We start from the raw sequence: 20,442 nt of genomic DNA on the forward strand, positions 1-20,442 counted from the left end.
TGTGTGCTGCACAGTGGTCTGTGTTTTAGTGTCTCGTCTGCCCGCCCGCCTACAGCGTTTTATCTTAATGTTTGTCTGCCTTCCATCAGGTGTGTGGATGTGTGGGTTGTCATTCGGGTCTGTCTCCGTCTTGTCTGCCTGCCTGCCGCGTCGCCTCCCTCAAGACGCCAGTGGGACCTGAACAGGAATAGAACGGAGAGACGGAGCAGAGACAAATCATTGGTGAAACGTCTCTTTCTTTGGTGCTGCCGTGTTTGTCTGCTCGTGTTATGTTATGTCGTGTGGTCTGTGGGGGGCTTCCAGACGCCTGTGACATTCCCCAGCAGAGCCAGTGTTTTCAGATAGTCTGCCCTCTAGTGGACGGTAGTAGTAGTCTGCTGTGGTGATCTTGTGTGCTGGGTGGGTTCAGTCTTTCAGTGAACATGGTTGAGAGACATTGAATAATATAGATCATCATTATCATTATAATTATAATTGAGTAGCCATTGGATTTGAACACGAGGGAATGGATATCCCAAATTGTCAATACAAAGCGGAAAAATAACCTGGCATGATTTGTTTGTGTTTTTTTTATAGGTGTAAAACGTTGGGACGTGTGCCCCGTAGGGCATTCTGAATCTACCTGCTAACTTGTCGTGGAGAACCAGAGGAGGAAAGGAGAAGAGAAAGCGGAGAGGAGGAGAGGAGAGAGCTCCCTCAGGCTGGGGGACAGGATGGCTCTGCCCGACAAACACAAGGTGAAGCGCCAGCGGCTGGATAGGATCTGTGAAGGTGAGGAAGTCTTACTGTGTTTTCTTTCTTTTCTCCTCCTATTTTCTCTCTTTGCCTTTAAAGAATAATTTTCCCTTGTTGTTTTTTTGGTAATTCTTTGTGATTTTGATCAATCCTTTTGCATTTCTGTCGCAAGTGGAATAAGATAAGATATTCCTTTATTGATCCCCTTGGGGAAATTCAGGAATATAGATGTTTGGTGCAGCTGTTGCAAGTGGATTAGAGATGTTTGGTGCAACATGTGCAGCAGGTCATGCTTGTAATTACGTGTGTGTGCGTGCGTGTGTGTGGGTGTGTGTGTGTGTGTACCTACATCATTGTAACAGTTACCCAGAACACATTCCACAACACACACACACACACACACACACACACACACACACACACACACACACACACACACACACACACACACACACACACATAATGGCTAAAGGGTGATTAGTAGGGGTGGAACGGTTCACAAAATTCACGGTTCGGTTCGTATCACGTTTTTGGGTGAATGGTTTTCGGTTCGGTTCGATATACGTTTTTTATTTTATTTTATTTTTTAAATGTAACACTCCAAAAATACCATACATCAACATAAGATATATAGCCTAAAAATAATCCAACTTTTCAGTTATTCTCAAGGACGTAATCATGCAAAAACTGAAAGAATGAGGCAGTTTGACATCATGATCAGGCACATTATTTTGACAGTGACCGGTTAGAGCTAGGAGAGATGTTGGTACAGCAAGAGGGGCATTGCTGATTTAAACATGTTTCTCATTTATTTGGTAAAAAATAAGGTTTACAGCGGTTTGCCTTAAATAAAATACAAAGACCAAACTGGCACACAAAGACCGAACTGACTGAAAAATATACGCAACATTTGTCAAAGTATTAACTTAGTGCAAACAAACTAAATAATTCTATTTGTTTGTGGCCACATTATAGACAAAGGCCATCAACATAAAGTATTGATTGATTGAAAATTGTATTAACAGATTGCAGAATGGGTACAATACAGTACAGCTCAATACACACAATTGTTAAGGGGATGCACAGAGTATGCATGTGCTCAACAAGCACTAGACTTTCTTATCAAAAAGGAAAAGTCACTGTTATTTAAAATAAATAAATCATGTGTACTAAATATATATTAACTTTTTAATTGCATGAAACATTATCAAGTATTCTCTTAGGGCTTGTGTCCACCAGGGACGTTTTATGAGTTGTCAGCTCCTTTCTGTCATTAATTTCTATGCTGGAGACGCGACAGGCGCGCTCCTCTTCCCAGCGCCGCGCCTCGCGTTTTATGAGCTCTCGGCGGCAGCGTTTTTGGTCGGAGCGCTTCCAGCTCATAAAGTTGAAACTAGTTAAACTTTTGGAAAGGAGCGCGCTCATCAGAAAAACGCTCTGAGCTTTTTTTTTTTTTTTTTTCAAAGCGGTCCGCCTTGAAAAAAAGGCTTTTAGTGGACACATAGCCTTATGCCGTTTTTCACTGCATGGTTGTACCTAATCAACTTGACTCGCTTTTGCTATTTGAGAGTCTTGCTAGCCGTATTTGAAGTGACATCACACCAGGAAATAGTCAACAGTAACACACGCATGATTTTTTTCCGGAGCCTCTGTGAGTGAAGACGCTCTTTGATTGCAGCGAAGAAGAAAAAGACGCTCCGATTGGCTAACCCTAACCCTAACTCTAAGCATAACCACGTCGAAAGAGGGCCTAAGCATAACCACTTTGAAAGAGGGCCTAAGCATAACCACTTCGAAAGAATGCCTAAGCATAACCACTTCGAAAGAATGCCTAAGCATAACCACTTCGAAGAAGCAGAGAATGTACAAGGCGGAAGAGACCCTTCGGAGCTAAACCAGTCAAAGAGGGTATTTTCTTCTTCGCTGTACGCGGCCTAGCCAATCAGAGAGCGTCTTCGCAAATGGAGGCTACAGAATAAAATCACGCGTAACACACAGCATTGGAACCTGGAGAAGCCCTGATGATATAATATAAACAAACAGCTAATAAATGTGAAGTTATCTTTAACACTTTAATCGCCATGGGTTAAATTCATAATTTACCATCCCTCGCCAGCTCTATTTGTCTATGGAGAAGTTCCCCTTCTTTGCAGGGCTATAACTTTTTAAATTCTATTGCTAAATTGCCATTATTATGGCCCATTCAATGTCCTATATGTATTGTTCAGGGTGTAGCAACGTTAAACTTTTTCATTCACATATTCATACTAAAATATGGTCTAAAGTATAAGTATGTTTTTATCGTTTTCTGCAGCTTTCTTCAGAACGTGATTTATAGCCCTAAATGCATTATATTGATGATCAAATACAGTTTGGTAGGAATCTGTGCGAGATAAAAAATGTCAACTGGACGAAGTTTCTACACATCATCTGATGATGACCGGATGGGCGGGGGATCGTTTATAATTCCGTGGGCAGCGTTAGATGATTCATCCAGAGTGGGTCATATGTTCATCAGATCAGTTAGTATAGAAGACGTTAGAAAATAACGCTGAATCTTACCGTGGCTTCCTCGCGCCGCTGGCAGATGAGCGTGGAACAGAATCTTTTCTATTATGGGATGGAGAAATGCCCGATCCATTTCCAGGTTGTATAATAGTATATACGTCCAAATCATGTTGTTTTTTCGAGTTATTTGCACCGATCGATGTTCACTGTGTCAATACGGAGTCTCTCTAACGATAGCGAGTGCCCGGACCACATATGGATGAGCACTACCGGTTCAAAGGTTAATTTCCGGTTGGCGATCTGCCGATCGGCCACCAGATGGCGCTCTTGAACCGCTAGAGAGTTGAGTGGATCTTTGCAGTGTGTCTCAGGGCTCCGGAAAGGAAATATGATTTCGATGACAGATTTTTGAAATATTGACATCAAAGACGAGTTACGGCGTCTTCGGCAGAATGAGCATGGCTAGGAATGACGTGTAAACTCGTTCACGGCGATCATAGTGTTAAACCTCTGTTGTCAAGCATGTCAATATACCCCCCCCCCCCCCCTTCCCCACTAATGGATCTTGTGTCGTGGAGTCACTTCGCTGTGAGCATTTCCGCGGTTAGCTTGCGGCTAACGTTTGTTAGCTTGTGGCTAACGTTCGTTAGCTTGCGGCTAACGTAACGTTAGCCTAGCTTGCGGCTAACGTTATAACCAAACAATACACACATGCCCCGAACCGTGGAGGTCGTATCGAACGGTGCACGGTTCGAATGCGAACCGTTCCACCCCTAGTGATTAGTCATACCTGCTCCAACCCCATCCCTCTCCTTTAAGTCAGTCAGCCCAGTGTTGTCCAGCTGCCATTCAGCGCAGTTCCAACAGGACTCAGCCAGCCATTCATACTGCTGCAACGTCCATGGAAAGCCAGTGGGAGGAGATGTTTCATAGACTGTGTGTGTGTGTGTGTGTGTGTGTGTGTGTGTGTGTGTGTGTGTGTGTGTGTGTGTGTGTGCGTGTGCGTTAAAGAGAGCCGGAGGACCAACAGCCCCCATCCCACCCTAGAGAGGGGTAGAGAGGTGGAGAAGGGGGGGAAGAAAGAGAAGGAGGGATGGAAGGAGAGGAATGAGGCACAATAAGATGACAGCGGAGGAGGTTGGAGGTGGGTTGGCTGCTGTATGAGAGACTCTTAAAACATATAGTCTGCTGGAGAGAGCTGAAATAGTGAGGCACTTCTAACAGTGCCTGTATTGATTGGTTGTGTGTGTGCTCTAGAGAGAGAGAAAGAGAATGTCTCTTTTCCTTTTTATGACACTCATTATCTCCACCAAGTGGAACACTGGGGGAGATTATGATATTGGCTGTGTCTGTCTGTCTATCTATCTGTCTGTCTGTCTGTCTGTCTGTCTGTCTGTCTGTCTGTCTGTCTGTCTGTCTGTCTGTCTGTCTGTCTGTCTGTCTGTCTGTCTGTCTGTCTGTCTGTCTGTCTGTCTGTCTGTCCGTCAGTCCGTCTGTCTGTGTGTGTATATAATGTGTTTCCAGCAGCATATCTCGCCAACTAAAAGGCTGAGGTAGATGAAACGTTGCACGTAGGCTGACAGCAGGTCATGGACCTGAATTCTGGAATATTTTGTGCAGTACTACACAGCTCAAAGCCTCAGGGTAGCAGCTCTATGGCTCCTGTTTACAACATGGCAATGCCATAGTGAATCTACTGTCGTTGGTATATCTATGCATTAAAATTTAAAACATTTATGCATTAATTCATTTCTATCATTGTCAATTGAAATAAGCCCTGCCCCCACATAGGGCTGGGCGATATAACGATAACGATAATTATCGCGATATATTTTAATAATCGATATCGGGGGGGGGGGGAAATATCGAAAAAAAGAATATCGAAATATATATATTTAAATTATATATATATATATATATATATATATATATATATATATATATATATATTTTTTTTTTTTTGTGACCTGCAACAGGGCAGTTTTAAAAACCAGAGACAGTGGACAGACTTGTCTTTCTTGCCTGCAACTTAAAGTAATGGCTTTGCTTGTCCAAATGACAATACTGACCAAATTGAGATTTATTTTTCTCTTTTATTTTGTTTGCTTTCTCATTTAAATACAGTTTGAAACCGTCTGTACACAGTAGGCTATGTGTGCTAGCAGAGCTAGTCTCCAGTCATGAGTCACGGTGCACATGTGCGCCAAAAGATAGAAAAGAAACTAGCAGAGCCAGAACTGTTCAACTCCCCTGGAGCCACAGCCAGCAGAGAAGCCGGTTTACTTTAGCTTTCAGCCTGCAGCCTGAGAACTGGAGTGTGAGGGGATGTAACACTAAAGATGGCGGCAACGACAAAGAATTGCTGCAAAATAAACATACATCTGTTGTTAAAAAAACATATATATATTTTTTGTATCGATTTTTTTTGTTTGTTATCGATATCGTTATCGCAATATCATTTTTTGCCATATCGCCCAGCCCTACCCCCACATGCTTAAAACCTGTTTCTAACATGCTTCCTATGCTTCCTATAACTATTCATATGCTCCCTAACATCTTTCATATGCTTCCTAACATGCTTCCCATGCTTCCTATAACTCTTGCTATGCTTCCTAACATCCTTCCTATGCTGTCACTACTGATTATTTTGTTATCGATTAATCTGGTGATTATTTTATCGATTAGTAGATTAATCCTAAACCAATCAATTAACCATCAACAATTGATTATATTTTCAATTTAATATTTCAAAATTAGATGAGTATCCTCATCGTTTTTAGCTTTAGATTAAAAAAAAACTACCAGCCAGAGAGATTTTTACCGGCCATAAATAGCTTTTTAATATATTTCCATATGTATTGTGTGTTATCTCTCCACTCCACGCTATGGTAGTGCTTGTGCCAGCACAGGAGATACGATTATTATAACACACTGTACACACACACACAAGAGGGAGAATAGTAGAGTTTTTCCGATACCAGTATCGGAAATGCCTCCGATACAGCCTAAAATGCTGGTATCGGCGAGTACGCGTCAAAGCTATGCTCCGATCCCATATGACGTAATTTATCAACAACACGTGCAGTATCCTCCTGCTGAGAGTGAGCATTATAAAACAAACGTGTTTTTAATCGACCGTGAATTAAAGTGTGAATGCTGTTTGTCATTTTAACAGCAGGTACTTTCTTAAATGCCATCGTCCCGACAGAGCGGTGTGACGAGGAGCTCTGATGTGTTCGCTTGCTGGTGTTATTAGCATTAGCTGAAGAGCTAGCTGAAAAGCTTTTTAGCTTTAACGTTACCTTGGCTAAAGTTGGGGCTATTCATAATCCAGCAATAATGGCTGCAGAGCTGCAAGCAAAGTACAGCAAGTTGGCACAGGAGTATTCCAAGGTAAATAACTTTTTCACCAGTAATGTTACATTGTCTTTCCATCTAGCTCACGTTAACTGGCTAACCTAAGTGTCGTCACTGATCGACCTCTCGCACACATGCACGCAATTAATGACATGTTGCGGACAGCCATACCGGTGACAATGTTTAGCTTTTAGTGCCAAAGGATAAGAGTCTGAGGCGGAGTCTCAAAAGATAAAGTAGAATATTTATTAAATCAATCAAGATACACGTTACTAGCTAACTGAACCGGAGTCTTCTGGATAGCAAGTGCAACAACGTATAACATACGTGCGGAACCAATGTCCCAACACCAACAACAGTTCCGTGGGTGAACTCATTGAGCATAGTTGTCAATTAATGATACTAATCTATACAATCACCTGTTGTTGAATAAATACCATTACTTTCTAGTTATTACTAAAAAAAACAGTATATATAAAACAAAGTTTTATAATTTATATAATATAAAAAAATAAAAACATTTAAATGTATGCACTGGTATCGGATCAGTATCGGTATCGGCCGATACCCAAAGCTTAGGTATCGGAATCGGATTGGGAAGGAAAAAATGGTATCGGATAGGGGTGGAACGGTACACATTAGAACCGTACACCGTTCGGTACGACCTCCACGGTTCGGGGCATGTGTGTATTGTTTGGCTATAACGTTAGCCGCAAGCTAGGCTAACGTTAAGTTAGCCGTGAGCTAACTAGCGTTAGCCGCAAGCTAACCATGGAAACGCTCACAGCGAAGTGACTCCACGACACCAGTTGTCCATTAGTGGGAAAGGGGCGGTATATTGACAAGGCTTGACAACAGGTTGATAGAAGTTAATACTTTGACAAATGTTGCCTATATTTTTCAGTCAGTTTGGTCTTTGTGTGCCAAACATTATTAAAGGTAAACTTTTTTTTTACCAAATAAATGAGAAGCATGTTTAAATCAGCAATGCCTCCCCTCTCTCTCCTAGCTCTAACCGTCACTGTCAAAATAATGTGCCTGATGTCAAACTGCCTCATTCTTTCAGTTTTTGCATGACTACGTCCTTGAGAATAACTGAAAAAACCGTGACACCAAAACGTGATACGAACCGAACCGTAGATTTTGTGAACCGTTCCACCCCTAGTATCGGAACATCTCTAGAGAATAGCTTATAGCAGACTTAATGATTTTACAATATCTTTGCTAATGAAGTCATCATCATCAACTATCAAGTTAGTTTTTATAGTGTAACTTTTGGCTACTTCATTGATCATCATCATTGAACATACAGAGAGAGGGAGAGAGAGCCCCCCCTTTTCTCACTATATGAACTGAACTGATTTCTCCTGTGGCTGTAAGCTAGCTTAGCTTAGTTAGCAGCTAACATTAGTTAAGGTTTTTAACCGCGATGGGCATACAGGAATGGCGAGGATATAAAGCATGTTAGACGGATTTATTGGACCCGTTGCTCGCGGAGTTTACATAGAAACAGCGCAACTCGCAAGAGGAGTTATCACAGGCTGTAGAACGCAGGCTGAAGAGCTGCCATAGCTTCTAAAATGTAAGGTGGGGGTATCAGGCTCAGCCCCTCCCTTCCAGCTGGAGTGAAACACGGAAGTTATCAAATGCGAGCGAAACACGCACTGCTACTGTCGAGTCCTGGCTCTAGGCAGAATCACGAATAGTGGTTTAAGAGAAGTTATTTATATTTTGAACGTGATTCACTGTGCATTAGTTATATTACACGTTGCGCATGTTATGACGTTGAACATCTGCCATTTCCACCACAAAAGGTACATTAACAATTCGATGCATCGATCATGAATATGTAAATTGACAACATTGACTAGGGCAACGAATCGTGACAGCCCTACGTCCTCCGCTTCCTATCACCCTTTCTGTGCTTCCTAACATCCTTTGTATGCTTCCTAACATGCTTCATATGTTTCCTAACAGGCTATCTATGCTGCGTATCACCCTTCCTATGCACCATATTACAGTTTCAACATTAGCATCCTAATGCTAATAACTATAATTGGAGTGGTCTGTGTGTTGGTTAGCGTTAGCATCCTAATGCTAATAACTATAATTGGAGAGCGGCCCATGTGTTGGTTAGCGTTAGCATCCTAATGCTAATAACTATAATTGGAGAGCGGTCCGTGTGTTGGTTAGCGTTAGCATGCTAATAACTATAATTTGAGAGCGGTCCGTGTGTTGGTTAGCGTTAGCATTCTAATGCTAATAACTATAAGGAGGGCAGTCAGTGTTTTTGTGTGTTTGGGCATAATAAAAAATATTGTTGGTTTCCTGTTGGTTGTCAGTTTGGCCATGGGTAGGTAGGGAATTTATTTTATTTTATTTTTTTATTTTATTCTTTCGCACGGCGACTATGGATAGGGAATTTCTTTATTTAATTAAAATGTTCACAACAACATGGATGCATGTACTCTGCCAGCATGTTTAATATCCATAATACTAAATGTTTGACTAAGATTTCTATGAAACTTTATTACTTTTTATTATACATTAAGAAAAAGAAAATAATCGGATTTTTTTTTTTTTTATATATAATTTTTTTTTAAAACTCATAAAATATATTGGGTCGCACCTAAATCGGCAGGGTCGGTCGGCAACCGGAAACCAACCATTATTTTTGTTAGGCCTTGTCTTGTGTGTCAGGCATGCCACCTGGTGGAAATGTGCGCTCTACAGAGCCCACCTTTTTTTCTATTTTAGTTTGGTTTTACAAGAGTCACTGTGTGCTTGCGAGTGTGTGTGCACAAAACCAACACACGCTTGCCCTTTGCTTTCATCTCACAGAGGCACGGTTACACTATGCACTGCGACTGTCTTGTGTATCCCTGTTTTGAAATAGGATCACGAGTACAAGGGTTATCTTCCAGCGCTCTGCGGAGTCCACTGTTTATCTCTAACCACCGCCCCACTGAGGATAGGCCTATAGCTGCTTCTGAAATGGAGCATGTTCTGTCTCCACTCCTCTACCTGCAAACAGGAGCCACATGTGGCATGCGAGTCCAAACCACTAACCATCTCCACTTTGGAAAGGTTTTTCCTTCCAACTCATCTTTTGACACCAGTGCTAGAATGAGCAACGTAATGAACAACATACATAACAGATTATTCTGGTTTCAGCCCCTTTGAACTGCTTTGCAGTGGCTGCGTTTTTTGCTTTATGACAATGGGTCACTCTGCCAAAGATAATGGCCTGGGTGGGGGTGGTTTTGGTGCAGTTAAGTCACTGCAGTCACCACTGCTCCTTGAGAAATGTGCAGCTTGTGATTCACATGAAGGAAGTTAAAATGTGATTCACATGAAGGAAGTTAAAAGATCAGAGGGTGTTGGTTGATTCATGTTTTCTCAACGGATATTTCACAACCAGAGGCGAGGAGAGTTCTACACACCAAATGTGTTTATTTCCTCCGTCTGAGGAAGAGGACGCCCACTGGTCTCTAAAAACAGAATGGTGGTGGTGGTGGTGGTGGAGGTGGTGGTGGAGGTGGTGGGCCCCAGGCGTGAAATGGAAATCAAAGTTGATATTGTTTTGATTGATGAATATGAGATTGAACCCCACGTCAATACGGCAGACATGAAGAACGACTGTGATTGGGGTACGTGCGAGTGGATTACACAGAGTGTGTGAGAGAGAGCTCAACAAATTAACCGATTCTCATTTATTTTGTGAGAACGACCGTGCCAATCCGATACCCATGTCGAAGCGCTGTGTGTTGATTACATCTTTTATAGGTTGTGATGAGCAGTCGACTGGAACGGAGCGGGGCTTGTGAAGCTGTTCAACCCCATCAGAGCAGCTCACCACCAGTGAGCGGAGAGATTACTGGAACCTGTGACTCTTTTTACTGTGGAGGACAATCTGATTCACGATGCTTCCCTCTGAAGTCTGTGTGTGGTTTCAATTGAAATCCGACAGCTAGCCTATCCTCTTAGTCAGCCAGTTGACGTTCAAATCTTCACATTCACTGACCACTTGTAATTGAACCCTTGCGACGAAGAACAACAAAAGACTGCTTTTAATTTTCTTTAGACAGTCGATTTACTTTTAGCTGCAGAGTCATCAGCCGCAAGCACCAAACCTCTACTATGTTTGACTTTGACTGAGCGTATACAATAACAACAAATCGAACAAGATAATTAGATTGAAAACGTTGTCTGATCTGATCTTAAAACTGATTTATATGGTTCTTCACTTGAAGGATTTAATTATTCAGGGCGGCTACGTGGTGCTGTGGGCAAGGCGCTTACCACGAATACTGGAGACGCTGGGTTCGCCTGTTAGAGCCCAGCGCTCCACATTGCTTTCAGTTTAGCTGGTACTAATACACATTGGCAGTATTAGGGGGTGGGAAACTGATGGGTGGGGATCGGGCGTTGTGGACAGCGACTCCTACAGGTCGGTTGGTGCGCCTGCGCAGTAGAATCAGGAAGCGATGGGGGCGGTGCCCCTCTAAAGCGCAGACCCCTGACGCTGAAAGATCGCGCCGCGCAGGTGAAAAGATGCGACTGCTGTTACCTCGAGTATCGGAGGGGACTCGTGCTATAACTTAGTCCACATTGCAGCTGGCTTGTGGGAGGCAAGAAACAGCGTTCGAGACAGGGGAGGGTTGAATTGGATGATAAATACGAGATGATACGAGAAAAAGTGGATATAAAAAAAAAGGATTTAATTATTCTGTGAATTATTTCATCACTATTAGCTGTTTGCATTATTTGGTTGGTTTGTTCTTTTGTGTGCATTTAGCCTGCTTGTCCCCTGGAGTGCCACAGGATGGCGACAAAGTATCTCACAAGCAGTGGATGGTTTACGCTTGACCGTACTTGATGTAAGTTACTTCCTTACAACCTGGAAATGGCCATTTGAAAACCTAACTATACTGGATACATCTATGTATAATGACAACTGTAAGTGCACAATGCAGACCTTCAACGACCACATAAAACACCTGTGCAAGACCTCATTCTATCACCTTATAAATATTTCCAAACTCTGTCCCACTGTAACCCTATATTTAATTTTCATGATTATATCTCACGGGTCGAACAAACCTGAACGTTATTGCCATAAAATACAATGTATATTGTTTCTATACCTTTCTGTGAACATCTACAAAAAAAAACGCGTTGCAATCTGGTGAAAAATGTCGGAGCTATGGACATTGTAAAAAAGTAACTACTTACAGTAGATTTCATTCACAGTCTTTGCTGCCCTGTAATGGGCGCCTGGTGGTACTAAATCCAGATTGAACTCTGCCATTGGAAAGAGGAGATTTGGCCCGGTCCATAGATGTATGACTTGGCCATAATAATAAGGTAATTTATTGGCCTGCTATTCTATATTTGTGTCCGGATGGATTCGATTTTTTTGTAGACTTGATTTCAAGAAGGTGCTGAATGAGCTCAGTGGAAATATTTCATCTCTGGTTAATGTTAGCATGGTGCTATTCACTGTCAAATATGGGGAACATGTTTTAATATTATAATAATTTATATTCTCCTTTGGTTCATTACAATTTACTCAAGCATAGTAACAGACACAATATTTAGGGCTTAACCTCTTAATTTAAGATCATGTGTACAGGAAATCTAAGCAAATGAATAAAGGGAAGATGATTAACACAATGGACGCCAGACCCGAGATAAGTCGGGTTAACTTGCCATCGCTTGGGCGCCAAACCCGAGAAAAGTCTGGTTTTCTATCGTTATTTATTTTATTCGATATTCATAATCCATAGAGGGAGCCTGTGTTATCATTGGGAATGAGTCTGAGATCGCAAACGTCCAATACCGCCACCTGCCACCTTGCGGCCGGTATTGCACATCCTTGGAAACTCTCTGGCTTGGGCTGTACGTCGATCTAAAAAATCCGGTCCGGGTTTTCCTAGTTGGGCATGGCGAGCGGTTATAACACATGGATTGAGGATAATCAAGCATGTTCTTTGGTGGATTATGTTGGCAACACGATCGACATTAATACTTGGAATGGCAATCAGATAATTGGAATCTTCTTTTTGGAGCTCATCCTAGTCAAGGTAAGGGCTATATTATGCAAAAACACAGGTGCAACATCCACTCTGGAAAGAGATGGCATGGGATGCACACCTGCAACGTGTGCACAGAGAGATGGCAGATGCAAAAGCAGAGGAGCTGAGCACCCCTGGGCAACAAACCTTATTGCACCAATAAAGCCATGAAAGGGCTCCATCATTTAACAAAGATAGATTCCTGAAGCCTTAACTCATTGACTGCCGGGGATTAGCCTTAGCCCGGTGGTAGCACTGCCACACTTTAAAAGATAGGAGTGAGTCACCTTGTTTGTAGAGCTATAACTATATTCTATATTATAGCTATGGATACAATACTATGGCCCATTTGACATCGAGTATCTATCGTTCAATATGAGAAAAAGAAATAGCTATGGATCTAATAATATAGTTAATTGTCCTTGAGTTTCTTCCCGGGTCAAGATGCAAGTTTCATCCATGCAGTTTCATCCATACATTCCCGTTTTATACCGTGGTGAATAGGAGTATGGTTTTAGATTGGTCTGGGGTAATTCCCGAAATGCTGAGCAATAGCCTTATTACACTAAAACCGCTGCCGTTTCTTGCCTGGACCCGCTATTATTCTCAAATCAAATCTATATAGGTATTATGTTTCATCATGAATGCATGATGGGGGGGGGGGGGGGGGTTTATGCTTTGATCGCCACCCAATGGCATACGTTGTGGACTAACGTTACACACACACGGTCGGATCGCATTGAAGACATGCTTGGATCAACGCAAGATTGATATCATATAGGGATGGGTACCGAATTCGGTACTTTTGAAGGTACTTACCGAAACACGTCGGTACTACCGAGTATCGATTCACGTGAGATACCGTTGTCGGTACTGTAAAAAATGTTTATTTTTTATTTTTAACTTTTTAATTTTTATGTCAACGTTCACACGCACAATATACGCTTACCTAGGATTTTACTTGATTCAACAACAATGCAGTCGGGGCAATGGCAAGCCGAAAACGGTCGAAAGTGTGGTTATTTGAAGTTTGGATTTTTTCTTTTTACAACTGAGGTAGGTAGATTACATTTTTAGAGACTAAAGTACCGAAAAAAGGTACCGTTGGGTACCGGTATCGGTATCGATTTACCGGTACTGTTACAAAGGGTCAGATTAAACCAAATATATATATTTATTGCTTGATACCCCTTGTATAATATTTGTATATCGGCTGATATCCCTTGTATATTCTTTGTACATATACACGGAATATCCCTTTACCTAGGTACAGGCCAGACCATAATATTCGTTCTCCTATTGGACAGCGACCCCCTAGGCGCCAACGGCCATACCCCCAATGTCTAGTTCAAAGCCACCGCTAAGACATGTCTCAACATGCCCAGGTTTGCGCAGTAATATGAGACAGAACTGAGGTTGGCACTAGATTATTCACCTTACGTATAAATACGTCGCAGGTGGATACAGCAGTTAGTTAACCCAACAAGTTGAAGCCTTCACCACGAGTCAACGACCAAGTGAAGTGAGCAACCTTGCGTCTAAATAGAGCACTTAGAACCGCGTGCGAATAAGATAGTAAAAGTGTCAGAGCTTAGTGAAATAACGTCAAGTTCGACCTAGTTAAATGTGAAGTACCGTGCACAGGAGAATCTACACCGGCGAATGCAGAGCCTTTTCCGGCTGGATTATATTGCTTTTGGTACTGTGGCTGCTGGAGCAGAGAACCGTCTACCCCACTGCTGTGTGGGATCTACCCGTGAGGAGCATCACTCGAGCCCTTCTCTAGGAAGAGGCTGGCTGGCTTTCATCCATGCTGTCACGCCGACCAGGATTATAGCTGCTGCTTTTGTCTGCCGATCGAGGGGAGTATATGTACCGCCTCCCGTAGCTGGAGCTTATTGATTCCTCGTTGATCCAGACTTTTGCATTCGAACATTCCTCTCCCCTGCTGGCTTACAACCGGAGGGAACCCCCCTTAGTATCTCCAGCTGACCTACGAGTGTGCCTTATATAATTCTTATGCTACAGGTGGTATTAATTATCCCCATCGTAATATGCTCATGGACTTACGCTCTTGACCTATTTATGCACATTCTTCGCCATACAAGCGCAACCCTAATTCTCAATACTGTAATCTACTATTGCTGCTCTTCTAATAAATATTCTAAACAGGACTTTCTTTGTTAAGCTGTATTCTTGTGTGGGTGTACACCATATATACCGTGTACTGTATGGCCAGTAATTAAAGTACATAACTAAGTAGTGGTTTAATAATACCATACTCTCAATACAGTCAGGGAATTGTACCCCTCAGTTACAGGTACCGTATCAGTTCAAATGTGAATGGTACCCATCCCTAATATCATATAGCCCTTACCTTGACTAGAATGTACCCCAAAAAGAATATTCCAATTATTTGATCGCCATTCCAAGTATTGATGTCCATCGTGTCGCCAACATAGTCCACCACACATCATGCATCAGGAGTATTTGATTCTTCTCAATCCGACTGTTATAAACGCTGAGCTTGAGCAAAAAAGAAAAAAAAAGAACCGGACCCATTAGATCAGGGGTCTCAAACTCAATTTACCTGGGGGCCGCTGGAGGTAGAGTCTGGGTGAGGCCGGGCCTTCATCAAATATTCCAAAAAAAAGGGTTTCAAGTATTCAAAAAAAAAGTACAACTGATCCAATCTTCTCAATCTTTAGCAATAACATTTCAGAACATGAACAGTTCTTCAGAATATGAACGGTTCTTCAGAACATACAGTAGGCTTCTCAGTGGTGTCAGTGGACTCATCCATAGCTATGGAAATGCACTGCATTTTTTTTATTCTATCACAAAGCTGTTTAATCAAATCACCAGCCAGTATTTCAGTTATTCTGGTTGCTGTGTGATCTGAGGGGGATTTGCTTTTGTTTGCCTTCATCACTTCAGTCATACATTATTTTATTATGTATGCATCAGAGAGAGAGAATGGCTTCTTGCCACTGAGTGAGGACTTGGTTGCTTTTTCTCGTTGTGACATAGATTTAACAATAATTCTGCTTGCAGCTTGATATGATTCATTCCATTTATTTTTGTGGTTCTTAGCACTGAATTTTGAGGAAAGGTTGCATTTGTTTCGTAGTGCCGTTTCAAATTGCCACCCTTCACAAGAGCTACCGTTTCTTGGCATATTAGTCACATTGGTTTGGTGCTGGGACTCAGGATGAATTGCAGTCGACTTTTCTTTTACTGACCATCTTTGAACATGCCATATTTTTCTGCTGGCTGCCTCTGCCTGCTGGCGAAACTAGGCTAATAGCTACATTTATCTCACAGAGATAAAACTGGGAGCGAGGCTACTGTAGATAATAATAATAGATTCTATTTGTAATGTGCTTTACAGTTGCGGGGCAAATCTGAAAGCGCTAGATGCGCTGTCAACTCTGCTCTGACTCGGACTGTTTAAGACCCGCCCTACTCTGCATCTGATTCGCAGACTGTGGGTGAGGGGGAAAAACGCTGACGGGATGCTGAATGTGATTGGACCAGAGCAGAGTACACAGACAGACAGTGGCAGTGCAGCCGGACATGCAGAGCACTGCTCGCAGAGGAGATAGCGAGGGAGATGCATTTGCCTTCCACTTTACTTGGTATCACTCAGGAATCACGTTTCAACCAAGTCACTAACGTAACGTTGCTGACATGAGCCTGCGCTATGGTAGCCTACAAGTGATAAAATAAATAAAACGTCCAACTCTCGCGCAACGACTCGGCATACAGTTGCGCGCGGGCCGCATTAACACTAAACTTTGTCAAGTAGGGGGCCGCAAAATATCATTGCAGCCCGCGGGCCGCGAGTTTGAGACCCCTGCATTAGATCGACCCACAGGCCAAGATACAATGTTTTCAAAGGGTGCTCGATACCACCCCCTGGGAAAATCTGGCCGGTACTGCACCCTCGGCGTCGCAGTATGCCTTCTACCGGCAACATACGGGTCCCTGACATTGAATAGGATATTAAAATCGGAAAAAAAGGAAAAACGATCTAATAACGTATATGTGGTTGGCGTTCAACGGTCATCCGTCAAACACGTATATAAACGTGGTTGGCGTCCATTGAGTTAATGAGTATGTAATCGGCTCCATCTGATGAAGGTCCCATACTTGACAAACAAGTCTGTCATTATCTTATTTCTAACCTTTCTCATTGTACCTGCGGCCCGCCACAGTCTAATTAGTTCCGCCACAGTTGTATAATGAACCAAAAAATATATGTAATTATAAAAAAATTCAAAATAAATGTATTTTTTTAAATATAAAGTTTGCCAATAGGGATGTATCAGTAGTATTGGCAGTGGTAATAGTCGTAATAGTAATCCACTATATATTTCTTTTCCCTAAAAAATAAACCAGTTCAACACAGGTAACCACTTTTGCTTAATTTCTTTGATGGCTCAAATGTATGCTCTAGTCCAGTGGTTCCCAAACCTCTCCTTGAGACACCCCAGCCGTTCCATGTATTTGTTAAATTCCACCACCAGCACACCTGATTCAACTAATAAAGGGCTAGTTAAGTTGAATCAGGTGTGCTGGTGGTGGAATTTAACAAATACATTGAACGGCTGGGGTGCTTCGAGGAGAGGATTGGGAAGCACTAGTCTAGTCGATTTTGTGTTTTGAGCACAAAGTTCATTATAGATCTAGCCTCTTTATTTTGCTCTCAAAGTGCACCAGATTGATGCATTTAACTTTAAAATGTACAACAAAAAGAAAAGTTCCAGGGGGGCATGCCCCCGGACCCCCCTAGAGGGTCGGAGGTTTCACCCCCCCATAGTCTGAAAATCCTGTGGGAAACACTGGTGTGTGTGTGTGTGTGTGTGTGTGTGTGTGTGTGTGTGTGTATTGTGGCAGATATCACCCCCCTCATGGATGATCTAATGGTGCACAGGTGTGTTCTATCATTACTAATCGGCTGCCTAATTACTTCCACTCCTCCCGTGGCAGTAGTATCGCCCATCCTTCACATATCCATGAGACGGGGGGGTGATATCTGCCACTGTATGTATGTATGTATGTATGTATGTATGTATGTATGTATGTATGTATGTATGTATGTATGTATGTATGTATGTATGTATGTATGTATGTATGTATGTATGTGTGTAAGTATATATATATATATATATATATATATATATATATATATATATATATATATTAAGGCTGTCAAATATATCGCGTTAATATCGCGTTAACTCCCGATTCTATTAATGCCACTAATTTTTTTAACTCAAGATTAACTAAATTTTTTTTTTTTTTTTTTTTTTACTAGACTTCACTCAGGTGTATTATTGATGCTCCCATTGATACTATGTTTGTTTCTGAAGTGTGTGTGTGTGTGTGTGTGTGTGTGTGTGTGTGTGTGTGTGTGTGTGTGTGTGTGTGTGTGTGTGTGTGTGTGTGTGTGTGTGTGTGTGTGTGTGTGTGTGTGTGTGTGTGTGTGTGTGTGTGTGTGAGATATAGAGAGAGAGGGGGGTGAGAGAGATGAGGAAGGGGCAAAAGAGAAAAAGAGCTGGGAGAGTGTGTGTGTGAGGGAGAGAGGGGTGTGTGTGATTAATCAGCCCTTGTGTGTGTGAATGTAACAAGTTCCTAACGTTTTCTTTCCCCTATTATTTCATGCACACTTTATTCATTGTTTTAAATTATTATTTTCTTTTAAGTTATTTTGTGCATCACTCTGTTTTGAATTTGATGCAAATTTGCAATGCATGAGGGTCATCCTTTTGTGTTAAATGGCTGCACAAAGCAAGCATTTGTTGACTCGCATGTTGATAAGAGTATTAAAACTTGGAACTTGAAAAAGATCTGTTTAAGGTATAAAAAAAAAAAAAAAAAAACTGCGATTAATTTAATTTAATTAATCGCGAGTTAACTATGGACAATCATGCGATTAATCGAGTTAAATATTTTAATCGTTTGACAGCACTAATCTATATATATGCATTTTACCATACTTTATTGTATTTCCATGTACATTACCCCAGGAAGACTAGAGGCACACCTAGGTGCTTCTAATGGTGATCCTAAACATAAACGTAAACTTTTATAATTTCTGTATCGATAAGTGGGAGGGTCTGCTTTCAGCCATCTAATGGTTCTACACTTCAAGGCTGCTGTGAGTAACCCTCATTTGAAATGTCGATGAGAGAGCTGGGTGAGACCCTCTACTTATAGTACAGCGGATAGCAGAACAATTGTGCACTTTTTCATAAAAGCATGAAACTTCTACCATAGTAAGTTTATACCATGAGGTTTATTTTCAGATGTGGAGGGAAGTCAGATTTGACCTCTGAGGCCCGGGAGAGGTCAAATCCAATATGGCCACCCAAAATATTCAAAAATTCATAACTTTGGAACCGAACACAGTAGAAAAACACTTAAGGTATAATTTCCTACCAACTTCAGGGTGCCCATTCTGTTGGTGATACATTTGAGACCAATAGCATTCAAGAAAATGCATTTAGATCAATGTGGAGGTCAAATTATGCAGACAAAGGGAGGTAAACAGTGCAAAAAGGTAGTTTATTTCCTAGATAATAACAGTAATAATGATTATAACAACAATAATGGCAATAATAATAATAATTATCATAAGTTATTTAAACTAATTTATTATTTAACTTTTTAATATGTTTAAATTTTTTAACTGATTTATACATAACCTTTCATTGGTCATAAGGTCGCTTTACAAAACAAAAATCCATCAAGGGACGGAGAAGCAGAGAACTAAAGATCTAAAATCTTAACAGTCCCCAGAACAGAAACAGAGATCTGTACACTTAAGTGCAGCTTTGACATAGGAGCACCGTCCAGTGCACCCTTTCTGGCAGTTGCAGCGGACCAGCTCATGGCAAGACTTTGCTGCTTCAGGGAGACTGGTCCAGAGTGGCTGCCACCCAGTTGTTTCTTTTGTCCAGCCCCAGGCAGATGGCTCTGGCATCTCTGGATCCAGGACCAGTGACTGGTTCCAAATGTTGGCCTGATAGCAAGTCCGCTTGATGTGCTGTATGAGGGCGGCCTGGGTTGGAGGGATGTTCTCTAATGTTCTGGACTTCTGGGAGAAGAGCTGTTTCCTGGCGTCATTCACATCCATGCTCTCACTGGTTCGGTCATACATAAGCACCACAAATCGTTCCAGAAGTACCCTTGAATCTTCACTGACCTCACTTGGCATGCACAGGAGTTCCTGGAAAGCATCAGTGACCTCTGGGAAAGACTTCCAAGTCTCCCAGGCACTCTTCTTTCCTCGGCCAGCAAATGCAGACACAGTGTCGCACCCAGTGAAAGCATGAAAGACAGGGAGAGTCAGACACTTGACTGGAGTCATTGTGGCAACCATTTGATGAATGGCAATGAACCGGAAACTCGACCCAACACCAAAGGAAACCCACAGTTCATCAGGAGCTATTCTGCTAAAAGAAGACACTGCCAAAACCACCACATCTGTGTCAACGGTGCGTATGGTCACTTTCCTACAACCCTTCTGCACAGCATCTGCCACATGCAGAAGAAGCCGAGTGTCAGCCTCCTCCTGCGTACATGGGGCAAGGCAGGCCACACACGAGTCAGCAGGAAAGCAGAGGACTCCAGTTCCATTTGTTGCGTACAGTTCCTTGCCCTGTGCTAGAGGCAGATGTACGGCTTCTTGTGTCAGGAAGGAAAACAACTCTGTTTTGTTTTCATCACACCGAAGGAAGTCTTTCCAGTTCTTGCGCAT

The 20,442-nt window shown here is 42.0% G+C and overlaps 1 protein-coding gene across 1 annotated transcript in view; it reads left to right on the forward strand.

Moving 5' to 3' along the window:
• The window catches only part of ctbp2a (C-terminal binding protein 2a), a 249,785-nt gene that overhangs the window by 86,572 nt on the left and 142,771 nt on the right, over nucleotides 1-20,442 (forward strand). Inside the window, exon 2 of the mRNA XM_084321180.1 lies at nucleotides 577-771. Within this exon, the coding sequence (XP_084177306.1) occupies nucleotides 714-771 (58 nt within the window). The 5' untranslated portion in view covers nucleotides 577-713. The remainder of the gene's footprint in view (nucleotides 1-576; nucleotides 772-20,442) is intronic.

Source organism: Notolepis coatsorum (assembly GCF_963971535.1).
Source record: "Notolepis coatsorum genome assembly, chromosome: 9".
Lineage (NCBI taxonomy): Eukaryota > Metazoa > Chordata > Actinopteri > Aulopiformes > Paralepididae > Notolepis > Notolepis coatsorum.